General features: G+C 42.2%; 1 protein-coding gene across 6 annotated transcripts in view; it reads right to left on the reverse strand.

Annotated features, from left to right (window-relative positions):
• Nucleotides 1–18,484, reverse strand: part of cep162 (centrosomal protein 162) — a 29,622-nt gene that overhangs the window by 1,199 nt on the left and 9,939 nt on the right. For 4 of the 6 annotated variants that reach the window (XM_070966478.1, XM_070966475.1, XM_070966472.1 and 1 more), the window contains 21 exons: nucleotides 17,561–17,591; nucleotides 16,374–16,448; nucleotides 15,175–15,381; nucleotides 13,964–14,045; nucleotides 12,776–13,037; nucleotides 12,131–12,362; nucleotides 11,693–11,841; nucleotides 11,072–11,206; nucleotides 9,620–9,751; nucleotides 9,090–9,202; nucleotides 8,842–8,941; nucleotides 8,627–8,753; nucleotides 8,328–8,491; nucleotides 7,393–7,497; nucleotides 7,057–7,296; nucleotides 6,165–6,359; nucleotides 5,298–5,616; nucleotides 3,499–3,631; nucleotides 3,270–3,411; nucleotides 3,085–3,183; nucleotides 501–635 (listed from right to left, as the gene is read on the reverse strand). In XM_070966478.1, coding sequence (XP_070822579.1) covers nucleotides 501–635; nucleotides 3,085–3,183; nucleotides 3,270–3,411; nucleotides 3,499–3,631; nucleotides 5,298–5,616; nucleotides 6,165–6,359; nucleotides 7,057–7,296; nucleotides 7,393–7,497; nucleotides 8,328–8,491; nucleotides 8,627–8,753; nucleotides 8,842–8,941; nucleotides 9,090–9,202; nucleotides 9,620–9,751; nucleotides 11,072–11,206; nucleotides 11,693–11,841; nucleotides 12,131–12,362; nucleotides 12,776–13,037; nucleotides 13,964–14,045; nucleotides 15,175–15,381; nucleotides 16,374–16,448; nucleotides 17,561–17,591 — 3,177 coding nt within the window. The remainder of the gene's footprint in view (nucleotides 1–500; nucleotides 636–3,084; nucleotides 3,184–3,269; nucleotides 3,412–3,498; nucleotides 3,632–5,297; nucleotides 5,617–6,164; nucleotides 6,360–7,056; nucleotides 7,297–7,392; nucleotides 7,498–8,327; nucleotides 8,492–8,626; nucleotides 8,754–8,841; nucleotides 8,942–9,089; nucleotides 9,203–9,619; nucleotides 9,752–11,071; nucleotides 11,207–11,692; nucleotides 11,842–12,130; nucleotides 12,363–12,775; nucleotides 13,038–13,963; nucleotides 14,046–15,174; nucleotides 15,382–16,373; nucleotides 16,449–17,560; nucleotides 17,592–18,484) is intronic. The other 2 variants (XM_070966476.1, XM_070966473.1) reach the window with 1 other exon arrangement.

Below are 18,484 nucleotides of genomic sequence, written 5' to 3' on the forward strand. Positions count from 1 at the left end.
TTTCTCTACCAATACTTCCTTGTCTTCTAATTCAGGAGAGAATCAGCATGCTGATGATAGCTGATGGTATGGAGCAGAGAGGGAGGGGGACTGGTGCAGCTGGTCAGTGCTGTGGGAGCTGGATCCTTATGGACTCTCTTTTTGCTCCATTCTGTCCAAATGTTACTGTGGGTGGAGCTTTTGTGAACTGAATGATACTAACTTTTTGCTTTGTTGTCTGTCCCACAACCACACTGCACTCTGCACACTGTGCAGCACACAGCTCATGAAAATGACAACGCTGGCCCTGGTGTCCCCCTTTTAATGTCATTCAAGGCAGAACCTTGAACCTAGCCCTTATGGGTTCCTCCAGGTTCAGGTTTTGGGTCCTTCTGTTCCTGTCATGAAAAAGGCCTCTGTGTGAGGGCACAGCCCCAACATCCCAGGGTTAAAGAGTGAAAGGTGGTGGCTGGGCCTGTGAAAAGCTTTCCATTAACAGTGATTTGGGCCATCATTTGTACCTGCTGCAGCTCTTTCTCTCGGTCCTGGTGTCTGAGCTCCATGCTGAGGATCTTCCTCTCCAGGCTACACAGGAGTTTCACCTCTGGGCTCTGAGCTTCTTTAGCTTCCTTCAGCTCTCTCAGCAGTCTGGTCAGCTAAACACACAGTGGAAATGTTGACTTAATGTGAACATGTGAAGAAAAAAATACTAAACAAAATAATTACATCTTCTATCTTGTTAAAATGAAATGTGACGATCCAGCACAGAAACAGGAAGCTCCAGGAACATATATCAGCTTTTCAGACACTCCGATGAAAAGTCATTCACTTCCAAATGCTAATGGAAAAAAAGCTGAGCAAAAGACGACATGCGGAGCTGACATCTGGAGAGGTTGACCAACCAAACAGCAATTCAATGACATTTTAAGAGAATTTTACAGCACTGTCAGAAACTGTAAAAGTGAACTATACGGACTGAGCAGCTACATCGGTCTCTGCGCTGGACTCAACAGACACATCAACGACCCTCCACTCAGCCTCTCCGGGTGCCTCCTCAAAGACACAGAGTTCACTATGTCTAATAATGTGTTCACTGGCGTTGTGAAAATGTTGAGGAAGAAAGGACTTGATACTACAGTCTATCACACATCAATTACAGATGCTGACTTCAACGCCGTAAAGCGAGTCCTAAATCCAAACAATCCGGTGGGCCTGGTTAATAAAGTATGGTTTGACATACAGCTGCACTTTGGGCGCAGAGGAAAAGAAGGAAATCGACAGCTCAAACCATCGTCATTTATAATCAAAACGGACGAAAACAGTCTGAAATATGCAATGCTGACATTCAACGAACATACCAAAAACGACAACGATCCACAAGGGAGGAACAGAGAGAGTATAAGGGGATTCATGTATGAGCTGCCTGGTGATCCTCTCTGCCCTGTTTCCTTGTTGGCAAAATATGTCTCCCTCCTGCCTCCCGACGCACCAGCATTTTATCTACATCCAAGAAGAAACGTCAACTGCCATTTTGACAAAGTTTGGTAAGTGTATTGTGCGTAGTGCATATTTAGATGAAAGTTAAATTTATATGACAACTGCAAATGCTGCAGAAATTAATGTATTAAAGTATAACGTTATTTTTCATTTATTTTTTATTTATTCGAACAAGTTAAACTTTTTATTTATTCAAACAGGTTAAATGGAGGAAAAGTGGGACTATTTTATGAGATAATAGCCTATGTATTTCACATTGAATAAAAACTAAAATAAATTGATTGTGTATTCCTCTTCAATGTTGTCATTATTGTCAGCTGGGCCATATTATTATTAGCTAGATTAGATTATAAACTCCTGCACTGCACAATGAGTAATTAGGAGTCAAATAGCGGAGTCCCACGGACAGCTCCCATATAATGACAGTCACAGGATCAGCACCTTGACAGCGGCTCTATAGGGTGATCTGTCACTGTCTGATTGAAGAGCCTCATGGAAATTATATTTTACAATTCTTCACATTATTTACTAACGAAATTCGTTAAGGCAAGTAATTTGGTGCTTTTAAAGTCATGATATTCAGATGCAGCTGCTGCGTCTCCAGGTGCCTGCCGCGCTATCACATATAGTCGGCTTAATAAAAGTCAGTGATCAGTCAAAGCTAAAACTATTAAAAAAACTCTCATTCATTGAGGTTTTGGGTGGATTCTTACAGCCCGCTCACTCATAGTTAACTGCGGGGGGGCCTCGCATGTTTACATTACGGGGCTGATAGTCAGAGAAGCAACAATGTATCCATGACAACAAACTGTTACAGTAGGTAGCAAAAAGTTGCTGCGGTGTTTTGACAATGTTAACAAACAGACTAAATTAGTTGAATTCACATGTTTAAGATAAACTTTCACCTCCAGATAGGGTTAACAATGGTAGAATTGATTGAGCAGTGACTTTCTCCTGAAGAAAAAGTGAGGAATAGACGACAGGCAGAGCTAATGTACGGAGAGGTGGGACTATTTTTTTCACAGCGGGGCTATTTTATTAGATAATATGTATTTCTGTTTAATTAAAAACTACATGAAAATTATTGTGTATTCCTCTTTCACATTGCCATATGAAGCTACGCGTCGGGCTGAAGAACGCCCCTTAGCTGTGGTATAATGAGCGTATATCACGGCCTCTCGTGATGTATTGCTTAATTATACAATGATAAGCTCCCCATTCACTATTTTTTTTCTTAATCTAAATGTATCTGAGTATGTTGCATGTTGCGTTCCAGTCTTATGAGGATTCTGATGTGCATCTGGTGCCTGGAGTATACCTTTTACTGTAGTAGAGCATGCTTCTTGTGCATTCTAGAAATGCTGTAAGACCTAAGCGTGTCTGGTTATTATGTCACTGTGACAATGTTGACTGTTAGGAGCCCTTGTGGCAGGTATGGGGAGGATTTGGTCATCACTCGGGTGGGGATGGGGTGTGTTTTTTATGTGCTCATTATAATATCCAGATGACAAACAATAAGAAAAACTTACTTTTTAATTCATTTGCTGTTAAATGTTTCTTACATTACAAAGGAAAGGACTAAGAAAACAACGGGAGTTGAACCACCACCTGCTTTTGCAGCGCGTCCTCTCGGGTCCTGGATATTGCCAGAGCCTCTTTAGCTCCCTGCAGCTCTTTCAGCTGGTCTTTCAAATGCTTCACCACAATCTGCAGGTAAATGTGAAGGTTAAAGCAACAGGATCATTTTCAGGACTTCCTGTTGACATGAGCCTGGTTGGTTAGTGAGCCAGTACCTCCTGAGTGTTGAGTTTATTGGCTAGTTCAGCAACCTTTGAGGACGAATGTTCCAGGGCATGGGTGGCACGCAGCTGGTCTAACACCCTGAGGTGTTCTGCTTTTATAGCAGACAGCTGCTCTGCGGACTGCTCCTGCAGCCTGACAGATTACATCAAATTTGGTTATTTGATCACATCCACGCTCTGCAGCAAACATCGATGAGGGCGTTCACGCTGATACACATACCTGCACAGTTCCTCCTTGGCGTGTACAGCATCAGCCTTTAATGCCTCCTTGTCCTGCTGACTCTGCAGCTCCAGCACCTCCACATGCTGCTTCAGAGCCTCGTTCTCCTGCAGAACCTCTGAGATATGGCTGCCTGTCAACAAGATGCAAAAATAAAATGGAATATTTAGACGCTCGCCGATGCCTTCAGCTAAAGCAATGGCACAAACTGAGGCTCCTTCAGGCATGGCAGACAGTGTGTAGGCATTAAACACATAGTAGACCATGCAGTGACCAAACAGAAGTTATGGCTATGATGTACTTTCTGAAAAACAAACTACTACTACTACTCCTCCTCTCATGCACATATGAACAATGAAGACGTTTTTGGTCCTGTCCTAACATGACTCCAGAGTCAGAGAGGGGACGTTTGAAAACTGAACTCATCCTTAAGTAAAGCGCTGATTCTTCATAATTGAGATCATCTGAAAACTACTTGGTAGGTTTAAGGGTGCATGTGATGGCTGTAGTGCCAATCTGGTCTTTGGACACTTTTTGTATTATCTTGGACTTGTCTTGGTGTCGCGGGTGTTTGGACTCCAACAGCTTGTCTCAGTCTTGACTGGCATTCTCACATATTTAATTGTTTGGTCGTGACTGAGTCCAGTTGGCTTTTTATTTTTGCTTTGACTGCTGACCATCAGCAGCTTCTCTCTTAGCAGACTGGAGCTCTGCTGTCAGTCAGTTTCCTGGAAAAGACACAAGTCAACTGGCATCCTACAAAAACCTAAGGCTGGAATTTTTAAGAGAAAGCTGGAAAATGGCTCACACATACACAAAAACTGAAGCCTGACTGAAAACCACCAGAAGCATTAACCAAACATTTTCTGTCATTGACTGAATTTTGGTAACAATGACAGCTGTCCGTCATTTTGACAGATCAGAGCACTGAAGGTAGTCTGTGCACACACGACGTGTAGACCACCTGTAGTACACACCTTTGTCCAGTTAGAGGTGAGTGTGTGTATTAATTAGTTGCTGTTTAGTCTTTCATCTCACATGCATGACCTCGTTGTCAGCTAACTTAAGCCATGGCATTGGTAAGCTATATCGCTTTATAGCCTAACTATCACAAAATGTCCGGGCAGGTGAATGTCCGCAGTTTCTTTAGAAAGCCCAATAAATGTGGTGTGGACGATGAACATGATGTAAAAAAAAGGTCTTTTCTCTCAATGCCCTTATGAATGCACAAGCTTGTTCTGTAGATTAAATGTTGTGATGGAGTAATTTCTAAAAAGAAATGTTATTAAAGAGATCAGAAAGTCTAATTCAACCTCTGCTGACACACAGACTGCATGGCGTACTAAAGAACGTCAGCAGCTAAAAAGCCACTGTGCTGACGCTGAGGGGGTTGATGCAGGGATCGTATACAAAGCCGATCATGTGCTTCAATTATTTGATACAAACCAGTCATTTTGCAAGCAGTAATATCTGGAATTACCTCAGACGCTGCCTCTTTTCAGATATGAGTTAAATATGGAATTATTATGTAGGGAAAGACGTGAAAAGTGATGCACCAAAGGTCCCAAATTACGTGAAGCTCATTTGTTTTACATCTGGTTTGGGTTTACATCTTTCAGCTTTGTAGGGTAGTTCTATCTGAGGCAAGCTTTGCATATTTTAGCTATTTCCTCATTCTGTTGTGTTTTTTTTCTCCTTCTTTTTTAAAATATCAGGTCTTGTACTGTTTAACATTTAGCAGTATTCATCGTGGAGCATGCAGAGCCAAGTTGACCATAACAGAATGTCCACGTTCTGACCTGTAAAGACAGTGGGCTGGTAGGTCTTCTCATATTGAGCAGCTGGAAACGTTCCTTTCCCTCCACATGTTTCTCCTGCAGTAACAGAGCCCAGTGCTTTGGCTGGGCCTGGCTGCAGTCTGGTCTCTGCAGAACGGGCTTCTGGTCTTATGTTGGGGACAGACAGCATGTTCCTCCTCTCCTTCTGCAGTCTCTCCACAGTGCGGTTCAGCTCCTGAATGCTTCGTGTCTTGGCACTGAGCTCTTGGTTCAGCCGCTCTATTCGGACTCCAAATGCGGCCTCGGCCTGACGCTGGTGTCGACCTGGACTTGGGTGGGCCTGTGTGGGGTGCACATACGGGACAACCTCTGCTTCATTCATTTCTGATTATGACATCTCAAACGGAATCATCCCACTTACACCATGGTCACTTGCCAAATGAACTGCCCGTTTCACTTTTTTGTGTCAATTTGATTGAATCTTCCAGGCATTAACTCCCATTTCTCCCTTTTTGTTTCAATTTCTCCTTCTTCAACTGCATCTACATCATCAAGTTGTCATATTCTTCAAATAGGTTAAAAGAAATGTGGAAGTCACTTATTGTTGTAATTCGATGTTGGCTTGTTAACATGTCGCAATAAATTGTGAATGGATGCGGCGTCCCGGTTACTATGGTCACTCAGTGAGCTCAGTGAGCAGTTTCAGTGGAACACTTAGTGGACACCAATAATGAGGAATTAATGGACACTCAGACTCGAGACCCCTGTCTTGAAGTTGAATCGATTCACCTTTCACTGACACTGATCGGCATGCTAGAGCTACCAGTGAGGCTAAAGTTCAAAAAGGTGTTTAGGCACCGTCATGGCATGTGTAGCTCCTCTACCAACCTTTTGTTTAAGCTGCTGCTGGAGAGACTCGATCTGGTCCTGGTGGACTTTCTCTTTCTCCTGCTGGGTTTCCTTCACACGCTGCAGCTCTTCCTCCAGCGATCGAACCTGTGACATCCACGGCTCAGTCCCAGGTGCTGAATTTGCTGCTTCCAGCTGCTGCTCCAGCTGTGAGATCTGATGCTCATAACGGAGCTAAACGAAATGTCATGTTCTGAAGTATTTCTGCTAATTCATTTCATAATGCATTTTTAAAGCATATTCTTTGACATTCATATTATGGTAATCAATCAATCAATCAATCAATCAATCAATCAATCAATCAATCAATCAATCAATCTGATCACAATAAAAACATTTTTTGATCTCATTTTACCATAAAGGAAAATGGATAATACTTTTCTGCTGTAAAATGTTCAGTTTTGGTCTACCATTCCTGTAAAATCTGCATAAAAACAATCGATTCACAAGAATCTTGGCTTTCCAGCGATGCATGACTTGTGCATAAACTAGAGGAGGCCATAGGAGTGCTATGTACACATGCATGCCTTAGATTCAAAAGAGCTCCAGAGCTCTGTTGGTTAGAGTAGATTTTACATGACTGTAGTACACAAAAAGAGATATCCGCCCTTCTTTGCTCATGAATAACATGTTCTCTGAGATAATTTGTATAATTCAGAATATGGCAGTGTAAGGCACGCAAACAGGAACAAGAATAAAGCTCAGAACATCTCTAATGAGCATAGGTTCCATGTTTGAAGCGTAAAAACGCCATCAGAACATACACGATTAATATATTCATCTGACAATTTCATTTGAACCATTGAACGAACACTGACAGCTTACTCCATCACACAGCAGTTATTACAGTACTGACAAACTGCAGGTGTACCTTGATCCTGTGAAACTGCTGCTCCATGGCCCGCAGGCTGCGCTTGGCCTCCTCGTCGTGACTCTCCAGCTCAGCCTCCAGACGCTGAATCCTGCGCTCCAGCAGGGCATTGATCCTGCTGGGTGGGGATGTCTTGGCAGCATCCATATCCTCTGGACTGCCAGCTGTGGCTGCAGCGTAGATCAGAGCAGGCAGGGAGTTTGGGTTTCTATGTCTTAGTACCTGCTCCAGCTCCTTGACCTGGTAAAGAAAGAATGACCCTTAAATAATGAAGAGGCATGAGCTCAAGGGAGTGTAACAATTCTGATAGTTAGCTTGTTTGTTTGTGTGACAGACCTGTCGCTCCAGGTCCTGCATCTTTTTAGTGTCCACTGTTTTCTCTTTGGCCTTTCTTTGCCGCTCACTGCTTCTTTTGCCCACATCCATTTTCAGCTTCTCAACCTGTGATGGAGACAACCTGTTATTTGGCAACAGTGGGCAACATTTAACTTTAAGTGGCCTCCAGTGCACTTTCCACTCCATATCAGAGCAGATACTACAAGCTCTCTGCCCCTTTAGCAGCTGCAGCCTCACAAATGAATACCGAAACACCACAAGCACATGAAAGAGTAGTGTTGAGCTCTCACAAAAAGACCTGTGTTTCTGAAGTACCTGTTAAATATCCAGGAGGGCTGTATAACATTAGGAACTGAAGTTGTAAATTCTGTTCGGCTACATCTGTAGCTGTGGAACTCTGGATTTGTATCATGGAAGATTTAAAAATCCATACTAAAAACAAACCGAACAAATAAATCAAGTGAAATCCAGAACACACTGTGATACTGTATATATAGTCTCAATAATAATGTTCCTGCAATGAACTGCAGACATGGAGCGACTGAAGGCAGGCAGTCGACAGCAGGGCTGCAGGTATGTCTGAGTCAGAGGGATGCTGTAGAGGTACCAGTGCAGACAGATGACTGTGAAACATGGCTGACAGAGACGCTGAAGCAACATACTCTTTTTGTTGTTAATTACTATGAGATAATTCAGTTTCTTCAGATATTATTGCAAATGTCAAGATCTGAAGGAGCATTTGTGCATTTGCCGTAGGAGTGCCCTTTGATTCAGATGATAAATATACAGCATGTGTGGTTTTTAAATTATCATTTTGATGAGAGCTCTACACTGTAAAACGTGACCCACTGACTTTGTATAGACTACCAAACAGATACTAAAGGCTCATGAAATGACAGCTCGTGTATAAACAGAGTGTGACAGCGGAGCCTCACCTGCTCTTTGAGCTGCTGTATCTCAGCTGTAGCAGCCTTCAGCCTGCCTGCGTCTCTGTCCAGCAGCTCCTGGTTCTCAGCAAACCACTGCAGCTTCTTTTTCAGCGCTGTTACTTCCTCTCTGTGCCTGTCCTCTAATACCCGCATCTCAAAAGTCTTGTCACCTGACACATTCAGCATGGATACATGCTGTCAGTAAAACCAAAGACCACTTCTGCATTCACAGACAAGGTCTTGTAAAATCTGGGGGCTCCTTCTAAACTTTGAGTAGTTTTCATGGTCTTTGGATGCAGTTTTACCTGAGGCAGATGTGGCCTGAGCTTTAGCTAGGTCTCTCTCTTTCTTCATTAGCTGCAGGTCTACGTCCAGAGCCTGCTTTTCTTGCTTCAGTCTGCGATTGTCCTCAGACAGCATGGCTTCATTGTTCTATACACAGAAACAGATATCTATGGGAAGCAAAGGGCCTGAAACAGAACTGAGGTCTCACAGTATGTTAGTAGATTGTGCTACTTACCTGAAATGTATTTATTTGAGCTAACAAGTCTGTTATACGTTGAGTGTGATCCATTAAGCAGACATTCCCCAAAGGCTTAGAGGTTTTATTCAACTTCTCCCTGGCGAAGATTAAAAAAAATTTCATCCAGAACACTGAACTCCAAAAATACATTTCAAAACATAATGAAGTTTCATAAGTAGACCAGCATTCATTTTAAATGGATGTTTGTATTTGGAAGAGATGTATATGTACTTCACTGAACCCACCTGGTGAAAGCCAGCTCGTTCAGCAGCCTCTGGTTTTCATTAAACATGGCCTCCTCGTTAGCCTTACTCTTGGCCTGCTGAGCCTTCATCTGCAAATACAGCTTTTCATTCTCCTGCAAAATAACATTAGAGTTCTGCAGATCAAATATTAAGAACACACAAATAATAAAACTGCTGATACAGCAACAAGGGTGGGATTTCTCTTCAACGTTCCATTGCCAACTCAGTTTGATTACCAATGCCAATCAAACCCAGAAGTTGCTACAGCTGGGAGCACGACCTGAATCACAGCCATGGTGCAAACGTCTGTCTGCATCCGAGGTCCATTTCTCCGAACCCTCACTTTGTGAGCTGCACAGAGCGGTAGAGCTTACAGTAGATGTCCAAAAACACATTCGATGAAATGAAGATCAAAACACCTAATCATAACAGAGGTCGTCTCAGGGCACTTCTTCAAATGGAAAGACAGAATACAAATTAAGGACAGAGATGAATGGTAGCGGTGAGGAGAAGTTTCAAGGGAAACAAACCTGCTGGTAACCCTTTAGGAGCACCTCCTGCTCTTTGATTTCTTTATCCATCTGCTGAAGTCTTTCCTCTTGAGCAGAGTCAGTGGCCTCAGCCCACCTCTTCTTCTGACTGGCTTCTTCTGCACTTCGCAGCTGAGGAGGGTAAAAAAGAGCTTGTTACCACATGGTTGATGTATCAATGTTACTCCTACAGATGTCCTAACAACATATTTTCTCTACATACAGTGCAAACACATCGTATACACTGAACCTAAATTAAGCACACATTAAAACTGCTCAGCCACCTTGAGCTCTAACACCTCTCCTGTCACGAGTGACCTTATGCCCTCCTCCTCCACTTGCAGTATCTCACTCTGTTTCAGCTTCCCTTGCTATGGACACAAATAACACAGTCTCATCTTTTCAGCCATGGAAAAGATAGACCAGACGGTGGAGTATCTCTTTTGTTACAGTCTATTCGATACACTGTGCAACACAATATAGCAATTGCCCATCCTAATGCAGGTAGTTATGTTGAATCAGTTTTTACTGAGTTAAAAGGAGCAGCTTGTTTTCCAGGCCATGGTGTCATCAGCTGTGTATGTAGACCACCGAGCTGTGGTGTTAACTCTTGATGACTGTCTGAATACTACTGACAAAGAGTGCAAACCTTGTTCTGCATTAGGTAACTTCAATATCTCAATACTTCAATATTCACTGCAACACAACTCGGAAAATTTGGGAATTAATTAAATTCCAAATTAATTAAATTCCAAACAGCTTTTCTGCTTGACCTCACAGTCACTTCTCATTTCTTTTGAAGAGATCTTTTACTAATATGCACGAAATAAAACAAATCACTACAGCAGTTTAGACTTGTCTTTCCTCAAACTGAGCCTTCATTTATTTTTCTCTTTTGTCCTACAGTGTTTTGTATGAGATCCACAGAGAGAGAAGTGCTGCTGTAGCATTTGGAAACAGTCTTCATCTCCAGCATGAACAAAACCCTGTTCAACTGCAGTTTTCAGCCAATCACAGCTCTGTTATGTCGGTTGTTCTGGCTGTTAATCAGTATTACCTTTTTGTTGCTTTTCTTGTTTCTCAACCTTTAAGCTCTGCATTTTTACAAACCTGTTGGACTGTCATATAATGGATTTAAATGCTCTTTTTTATTTATTTATTTTTTTTGCAAACCTAAGGCTGGACATTTAACCCCGAACCTTTAACCTTCACCTTAACCATTTCTCCTTCTTTCAGCTGTTCTTACCCCTCGAAAAATATGCCATGTTTGTAAGTGTAACGATGTACCAAAATCCATCTAACACAGCCATCCAAAATGAATAGTTGTCTAACCAAAGGCAAGTCAAAGAGCCGACAGCACACCTCCCCGCTCTCAGTCACAGTGTCGTAAGCAAAGATGATGACAAAGCATGGAATGCATGTTTTGTTTTGTCCTGTGTTGTGTTTGTGCACCTTGCTTTGCAGTACGTAGTTTTGTTGTCTGAGTGACTGGAGCTCTTCTGCTCCCTCCTTCATCACCTGCAGCTCCCTGTCTTTGTGATCCAGCTGGACTCTCAGCGCCTTCACCACAGAGCTGTCCTCCACTGTCTGTAAGTCAGAGGAGTCAGAGGAAACGTTAACAAGCACAGAGGTTCACACTCCACTCTGCACAGGCGACCCAACCATGAACTAGCACAGCAACACTGACATCATCCCTCACTGAATCCCATCTGCAAACACTGACAACTAAAAAGCTTCTCCAAACAGCGTCTGTCAAGTTTTGGAATCTTGTGATGAGCAACCAGCTAACAGTCAATTTTTACTCCCATTTGTCCACATAAATCAGCACTGTAACATCTCCATCCTGAAACACAGGAACCATGCTCCTCCTTCATTCCCTCACCTTTGACATGGATCCCCAGCATGATTACTTTCTCTTCTGCAAGCTTTCTTCTTTTTACCATTAAGTTGCAAACATTATATCATGCATGTAGCCATTAAATGCACACTGAAGATCTTTTTGCAGGATTCTCATTTTCAAACAAGTCAGTTGGAAACACAGAAGAGTCAGCAGTGCATGAAGTGAGTTATTACATTGTCCTTTGGAAGAACATGAGTCAGTCTGGCTTCTTGTGTGTCTGCAGCATCTTGGGGACTGCTGATGATCATCTGCTGTTGAAGGACAGTAACTAGGGACTGAACAGATGCCACCAGCTCACTGCTCACCTTTAGACCTGGCTCTGCTAATCAACAAACAGAAGAGACTCATCAAACACACAGCTCCAAACATGACACGGATTCAACACCTGCGCTTCTGAATCTGTTCATATCATACATACACACACGCACACACACACACGCACACACACGCACACACGCGCACACACACACACACACACACACACACACACACACACACACACACACACACACACACACACACACACACACACACACACACACACACACACGTCTTAGATAATCTTAATAGTTTAATGATTTAATGTTTTGTGTGAGAGAGCCTCTTCTAACCTGTGTTGTCATCCTTTTCTTGGCTCTTTGTGGGTTTGGTTTTCTTCTGTGGATGCTGCACAGGACGGGAGATCGAAGGCTGGGCTCTGGTGGTCGCAGTGGCTCTGCTAAGCCCTGCTGACCTGCTGATCACTGCTGTCCCTCCCTCCACTCTCCTGCCTCTCACAGGAGCCACAGTGGGTTTCCTCGCTGAAGATGTAGAGTGATGAGAAATAGTGGAGCCATGGGAGGCCTGGGGAAAAACATAGAATGCTAGCATTACTAATCAAGGAGCAAAATTCCACAGTGTTTTCTGCTTTAAATAGGCTGTCCCCAGCATTAGCTGTTTTGCTAAATATTAGGTTTTGCATCTTCTGATTCTAAACTGCATTTTACAGCACAACCGACAAACAATTGTCAGAATTCTGTTTCAAATATGTCTTAATAGGCTGTCCTGACACACTGAACTCATGTTAGGAGAAAAACACTTTGTTTCAGTAACAACAGAGCACTGCAGCTTAGCCTCTGCTCTGATCCCACCACTTACCTTACCAATGCTAAATTATGAATGTTCTCTTTGGGAGAACTGCTGCTTTATGAGGTCTGTCTGATGCAACTACAAATCCAATCATTGCTGAAAGGGAGAAAAATTGAAGCTTGCCTCACCAGTTGTTTCTTAACCTTGCCAGCCTGAGAGGATGTGGAAGACGAGTATTTGTCCTGATCCTGCATCAGCCTCTCTACTTCCTGTCTGATGCTCCATGTCACGTTGAGGTTGGGGGAGTCTGGAGACCTTAATCTCCTGGCTCCCTTTATCCCTGCAATGGGGTCAGCCTCTCCTGGTGGCTTCAGTTGTGACTCTGGAGATGTCACATCTGGGAAAGTCCTTTCCAATAAGTGAGGTTTCTTTTCTTGGTCAACTACAGCACTGCAATCAGAAAAAAGAGAAAACCACATTAAACTTTGAAATCATTTCGTGTCCCTGTTGTGACTTGCTGTGACTAAATCCAGGTTTGGAATTAGGGAAGACGTTTTCACCATTGAATATGGTAAACAAGGCTTTCTTGAAGTATTAAACTCAAAACTAATCCTTCACCTGAAAGCAAAGAGAGGAAGATGATGCTGATCTGTGGGTTTGATGGAAAAAGAGCAAAATTCAACATGTGTACACTGATGGTCCTGCAAACAGAATACGTGCTCCAAATTAAGACATAGAAAAATTCTAACTGAAACGTGTGTTTTCACCTCCTACAACTGGTTCCAAGCAGTGTTAAACTCAAATGAAATACAAATAAATCTGACAAACAAAGTAGACCTGTGTCTTATGGTGCAGTGTTGTTCTTGTTAAGTGCGTGTTGAGTAGCTTTCAAAAACGTGTTGAGTAACTCTCAAAAACAATATACGGTGATATTTCTATGTTCTACCGTCAATACTTCTGTCATTACATGTTTTACATAAGAGTCTAATATGGTTCAAAACTAGGCCTGTCCTCCATATTGTTGCATTGTATTGTACTTAAGTTAATGGTATATTGCTAATTTCGTGCCTTATTTATTCTTTGCCATTTATACTTTTAATATTTTATTTCAACTGCAGTTTTGCATGATTTTGTATTCTCAATCTTGTTTGATGTCAGCTTTATAGGGTGCCCATGTAAAAGAACCAATTGAATGACATCGTATAAATCAAAGCTTAAAAAATGATGTGATGATGTCAGATCTCTGTGGTTACACACGTCAAAATCCATGTCAGACGAACCAGTGAACGATCAAATAATGAACAAACAACTGGAACTATATTGCTGTTCTGTGATCATCATTTTGGATGATCTCTAGAGGCCTCTGGAGTCCTGACCTGACAGGCTGGAGAGTGAAGCCTCTCATGTGGCCCTCCTCTGGCCGGATGGGTCTCATCAACTCTTCTGCTGTGGGGAGCTCTAGACACACACAAAATAATTATTCATCATCAGTTCTTAAATGCTGCATAACTGTCACACAGGGATTTCAAAATAAGGAAGATCTCCCAGCACCCCGCCCTGGGCTGTCCTACCGCCCTTACCACTGTCCACATGCACCTTACATTTACACAAGGCTACAAGCAGTGAATCCTGAAATCATAAGGGTCTATTTTAACACATATAATGATCTTTTGCCTGAAGGGAACCAAACATAACTTTTTTTTGACTAAATGTAACTAAACTGCGACAGAAAATTGAAAATAAAAGAGAAAGAAACTGAAAATAATAAAAGAGATATGTTAAAAAATAAAGTCAAAGTCAACAACATAACAATGAGTTTCACATGGGACACAAACAACAGTCTCCAGGCTGAAGGTCATGTGCTCCACCCATCCATCCACCGCTCCCTATGTGGACTGTGTCACCCTTTGAGCAACATGAATATTGATGCTGTAGGACAACACCAACACGGATCAGAAAAACCTCAAATAGGTGGCTTGCTGACCATCACGCTTTTTTTTAATGAGAGATTTACAGGACAATTTTTAAATGTCAGGTCAGCGGGTGAGAAGGGCAGAACAACAGGAGAATCCCAAGAAGACTGAGAGGGTGGACGGGTCTGATCCTGTGATCAGCTTGGCTTTTGGAAACACCTCAGCACAGTGGATGTGTCCCATTCTCATTGCAACATCCAGGGAATCATGAAAACACATCTGTGCTGCTAACAAGTACAAACAGTGGATGTGAGGCCTTTTGAAGAGGTTCAGTTCATGAGATGTTCAGTGTTTGCCATGACTGATGAATTGAGGAGGCCATGTGGACTGCTGCCTCCATGAATCACTAAAGAGCGTGATGGATTGTGGGATGCTGATGGCTGTAAAGGACACAGCCAGGCTGAGAAAAAGTTGGCCGCATTTGTTGGATGTTTCTAAAACTGTTATGTTGAATTCTTATGATAGTTCAGTCTTTAAATACAGACTTCAGAGGAGTCAGACACTTAACGGGGATGCAGCTTTAGTCGACGCATCATTCCTCTAGTCAGAGCAGTGAATTATACAGACAGACAGAGGGAGCCCACAGCACTGTTTACACTATGGTAGTGTCTGACCTGACTCATTGGTAGAAGCAGGTTGAAGAGACAGTCTGGTATGCTGAGGGGGGGATGATGGAGACACAGGTCTGTTGATCACCCCCCTCCCTTCCAGAGATGAATAATGGTGATGATGGTCATCTGAATCTTCCACAACGTGGATCTGTCTGTAGGCCTCATGAAGAGCATCCATCTCTGAGCCCCCACTCTGCACATACGACTGGCCTGTACAGAAAACAAGTTCAGTGCACTCTGTATCAAAGCAAGGTAACACCCCAATGATCCTGTAATGAATCATTAATCACTGGATTTGTCTGATAAGTAACAACTGGAAGCTCAATGATTAACTGAGAGAAAACACATCTTGCCAAAAGAAAAGTTTGCTGAGAGTCTACTCAGTGTGCTGCATCTTCCAAAGGATGGATGGCCATACATAATGTGACTGTTTGTGAATTGTTGATTCAGATTTGGTGTTTTGGGAAGCTCTGCTGTGGACTGGGTTTGGGACTGTTGAGTCAATCTTAAAGCTGGGGTTGATAATGAAGAAACCACTGAGGGTAAACTGGATTTTGTAAGTGTCCAACTGAAAAAAATCCCATCCTCTCCCTTCATGCCTCCCTCCAACGACACTCCCAGAAAAACACATGAATGTGCAGTGCCTTACTACTGCTGGAGGACAAGAGAGCTTTGATAAATGCAGCACATCGTTGTTATCACCAACTGTACCAAAACTACTTCATGTCTGATGCATGTAGGCAGGTATACAGGTAGACAGGCAGGTAGGCCATCCAATCATTTCCTTTGGGCTGAAATAAATGATTGTATGGGCATACTACAGACCTGCATTAGCTACAGATGATGGATACTTGTCTTTTTGTTGGTATCAGGATAGAAAGAAAAATGAATAAATACAACAAAAATGCTTAGAAAATACATTTCCTACCCTGGTTTGAATAATGTATGGAGCAATATATATATGTATATGTATATGTGTGTGTGTGTGTGTGTGTGTGTATACATATATTTGTATTGGACAGCGTGCCACCAACTATCTTAGTGGTATGAGAGTATGTATTGTTTTAAATGGAACGCACATTTCATGTAACAAATAACCTATTTTACTCAAAGATTGCACTGTAGTATGTGGGGCTGGTTTTGTTCCACTGGTTCCACTGGGTTACTGGACAACAGTCTTCTGTTACTTGACCCTGTGTTACCTCTGTCCAATGATCCTGCTGTGTCCCTTCTTCTGTTGTCTCCACCGGTGTCATCCAGAGAATCATAGAGGGAAACTGACATGAAAGTTAAGTTAGAGTGAACACATTTAAGAATACTGCATGATTAGCTGTGGATGCATATCACATTAAGGAAGTACAGCAGGAACAACTAATGAACATACTGTTCATTAATACTGTAGACAGGCTGTATAAACTAAAAATGAGACATTTGAATGAGCATACACACAAATATACACTACCACTAAAAAGGTTGGGGGTCACTTACAAATTTCCTTATTTTTGAAAGAAAACACCTTTTTTCAGTTAAAATAACATTAAATTAATCAGAAATACAGTCTAGACATTGTTAATGTGGTAAATGTCTATTGTAGGTGTAAATAGCTGATTTTTATATTTTGTTTTGTCTTTGTTTGATAGAACAGCTTGAGAGAGACAGGAAAGCGGGAAGAGAGAGGGGCATGACATGCAGGGAAGGGCTCTGTGTTGGAATCAAGCCTGGGGTACTGCAGTACAGATACAGTCTTGGTTCATGGGACACACTCTCTAGGCAAACTGTCGGGGCAGAGAGACCCATTTTCAGCAAGTATCATTTCTGTATACCATCAGCACATTGTGTTAGCTAATCCAAGTCCATCATGTTAAATAGCCACTCAATCATTAGAAACCTTCATGCAATTAAGATCTGAAAACTGTCTGCTAATTAGAGAAGCTATGAAATTGGCCTTCCTTCGGCTAGTTGAGTATCTGGAGCGTCAGCTTTTGTGGGTTTGATTATAGTCTTAAAATGTCCAGAAAAAAAAAGCAACAACTTTCTTTTGAAACTTCTTGTTCTGAGAAATGAAGGCTAATCCATGCGAGAATCTCATACAATATGGTATGTATGTATGAAAGAACAACTCCCTTCACAGAACGGCATACACTGCCTTTAACAGAACAGACAGAGAAGTGGAAGGCCCTGGTGCACAGCTGAGCCAGAGGACAGATGCCTCACAGGTCCTCAACTGGCAGCTTCATTAAATGCTACCCATAAAACATCTGTGTCAGCATCAACAGTGAAGAGGCTACTCCAGGACGATGGCCTTCTAGGCATCTATCTGAGACCAGCCAATAAATGGAAAAGATTAAGATGGGTAAAAGAGCACAGACGTCATCTCTTTATCTCTTACCTTTGGCAAGAATTGGAGACATTTTAGACTTCTGAAAAACACATAATAGCATGAATTATTGAATCATGTATCAAGATGTCAGTTTGTGATATTCAGCATAAAAAAGATAAAGCTTAGAGCATGAAGCCTCACTCGTGTCATCAAAAATATATTGACTTTGACGCAGCTCTGAGTGTAAATTTCAGCAGAACTGGATAAAAAACAAACTGAAGTGGTGACGTATTTACTTCAGGAAGCAATAAAACAGCTCTGCTGGCTGAGCTTTTTCCTGACTGTGAACTAGCAGTGACACATTGTTTCCTTCTCATATTTCACCGTTACAGTCGTAGCTTTGAGTAGATGGATCGTGTTGAACAGCTTGTTGGTGTTGTTAGATGAATGTGCCCTCTCTATGGCTCACGTACACAGACAACGGGTTGGGGTCTCAGTCCATACTATGTAGCATACTGATACTGTCCATGTTGACCAACTGCTCACTGGGGCTCATTTATTGAAACGTACATTTTAAGGCCGTGGGATTCCTCTGTTGCCTTTACACTGTGTGCCATGTTTGTGTTATTCCTGAGCAACTTTAAGCATATGGATTTGTTTTGTGCTGGATTTAGATTTGACTTTGATGATGTTATCATCATTGTGTATTTTCTGGGGCATATCAGCTATTCTCTTTAAACTATGTTGCTAATGTTCACCATTCAAAATTGGTAAAACATCTACGTTTATGGACCCCAGGAGGAGTACATGAAATAAAATGCCCAAATACGGTGTCAACTACTGTATATCCACTAGTAGACACATCCCTTCCTCCTAACAGGTCCAGAATTTGATTGGTCTAAAACCTTCATCCACTTACCAAACTCACTGATGGCCACATACGAGTGGATGCCACATTAGCTGCTGTGTGTGTGTATGTGATTGTTTTTTAAC

This window comes from Chaetodon trifascialis, chromosome 7 (assembly GCF_039877785.1).
Source record: "Chaetodon trifascialis isolate fChaTrf1 chromosome 7, fChaTrf1.hap1, whole genome shotgun sequence".
NCBI classification, from domain to species: Eukaryota; Metazoa; Chordata; class Actinopteri; order Chaetodontiformes; family Chaetodontidae; genus Chaetodon; species Chaetodon trifascialis.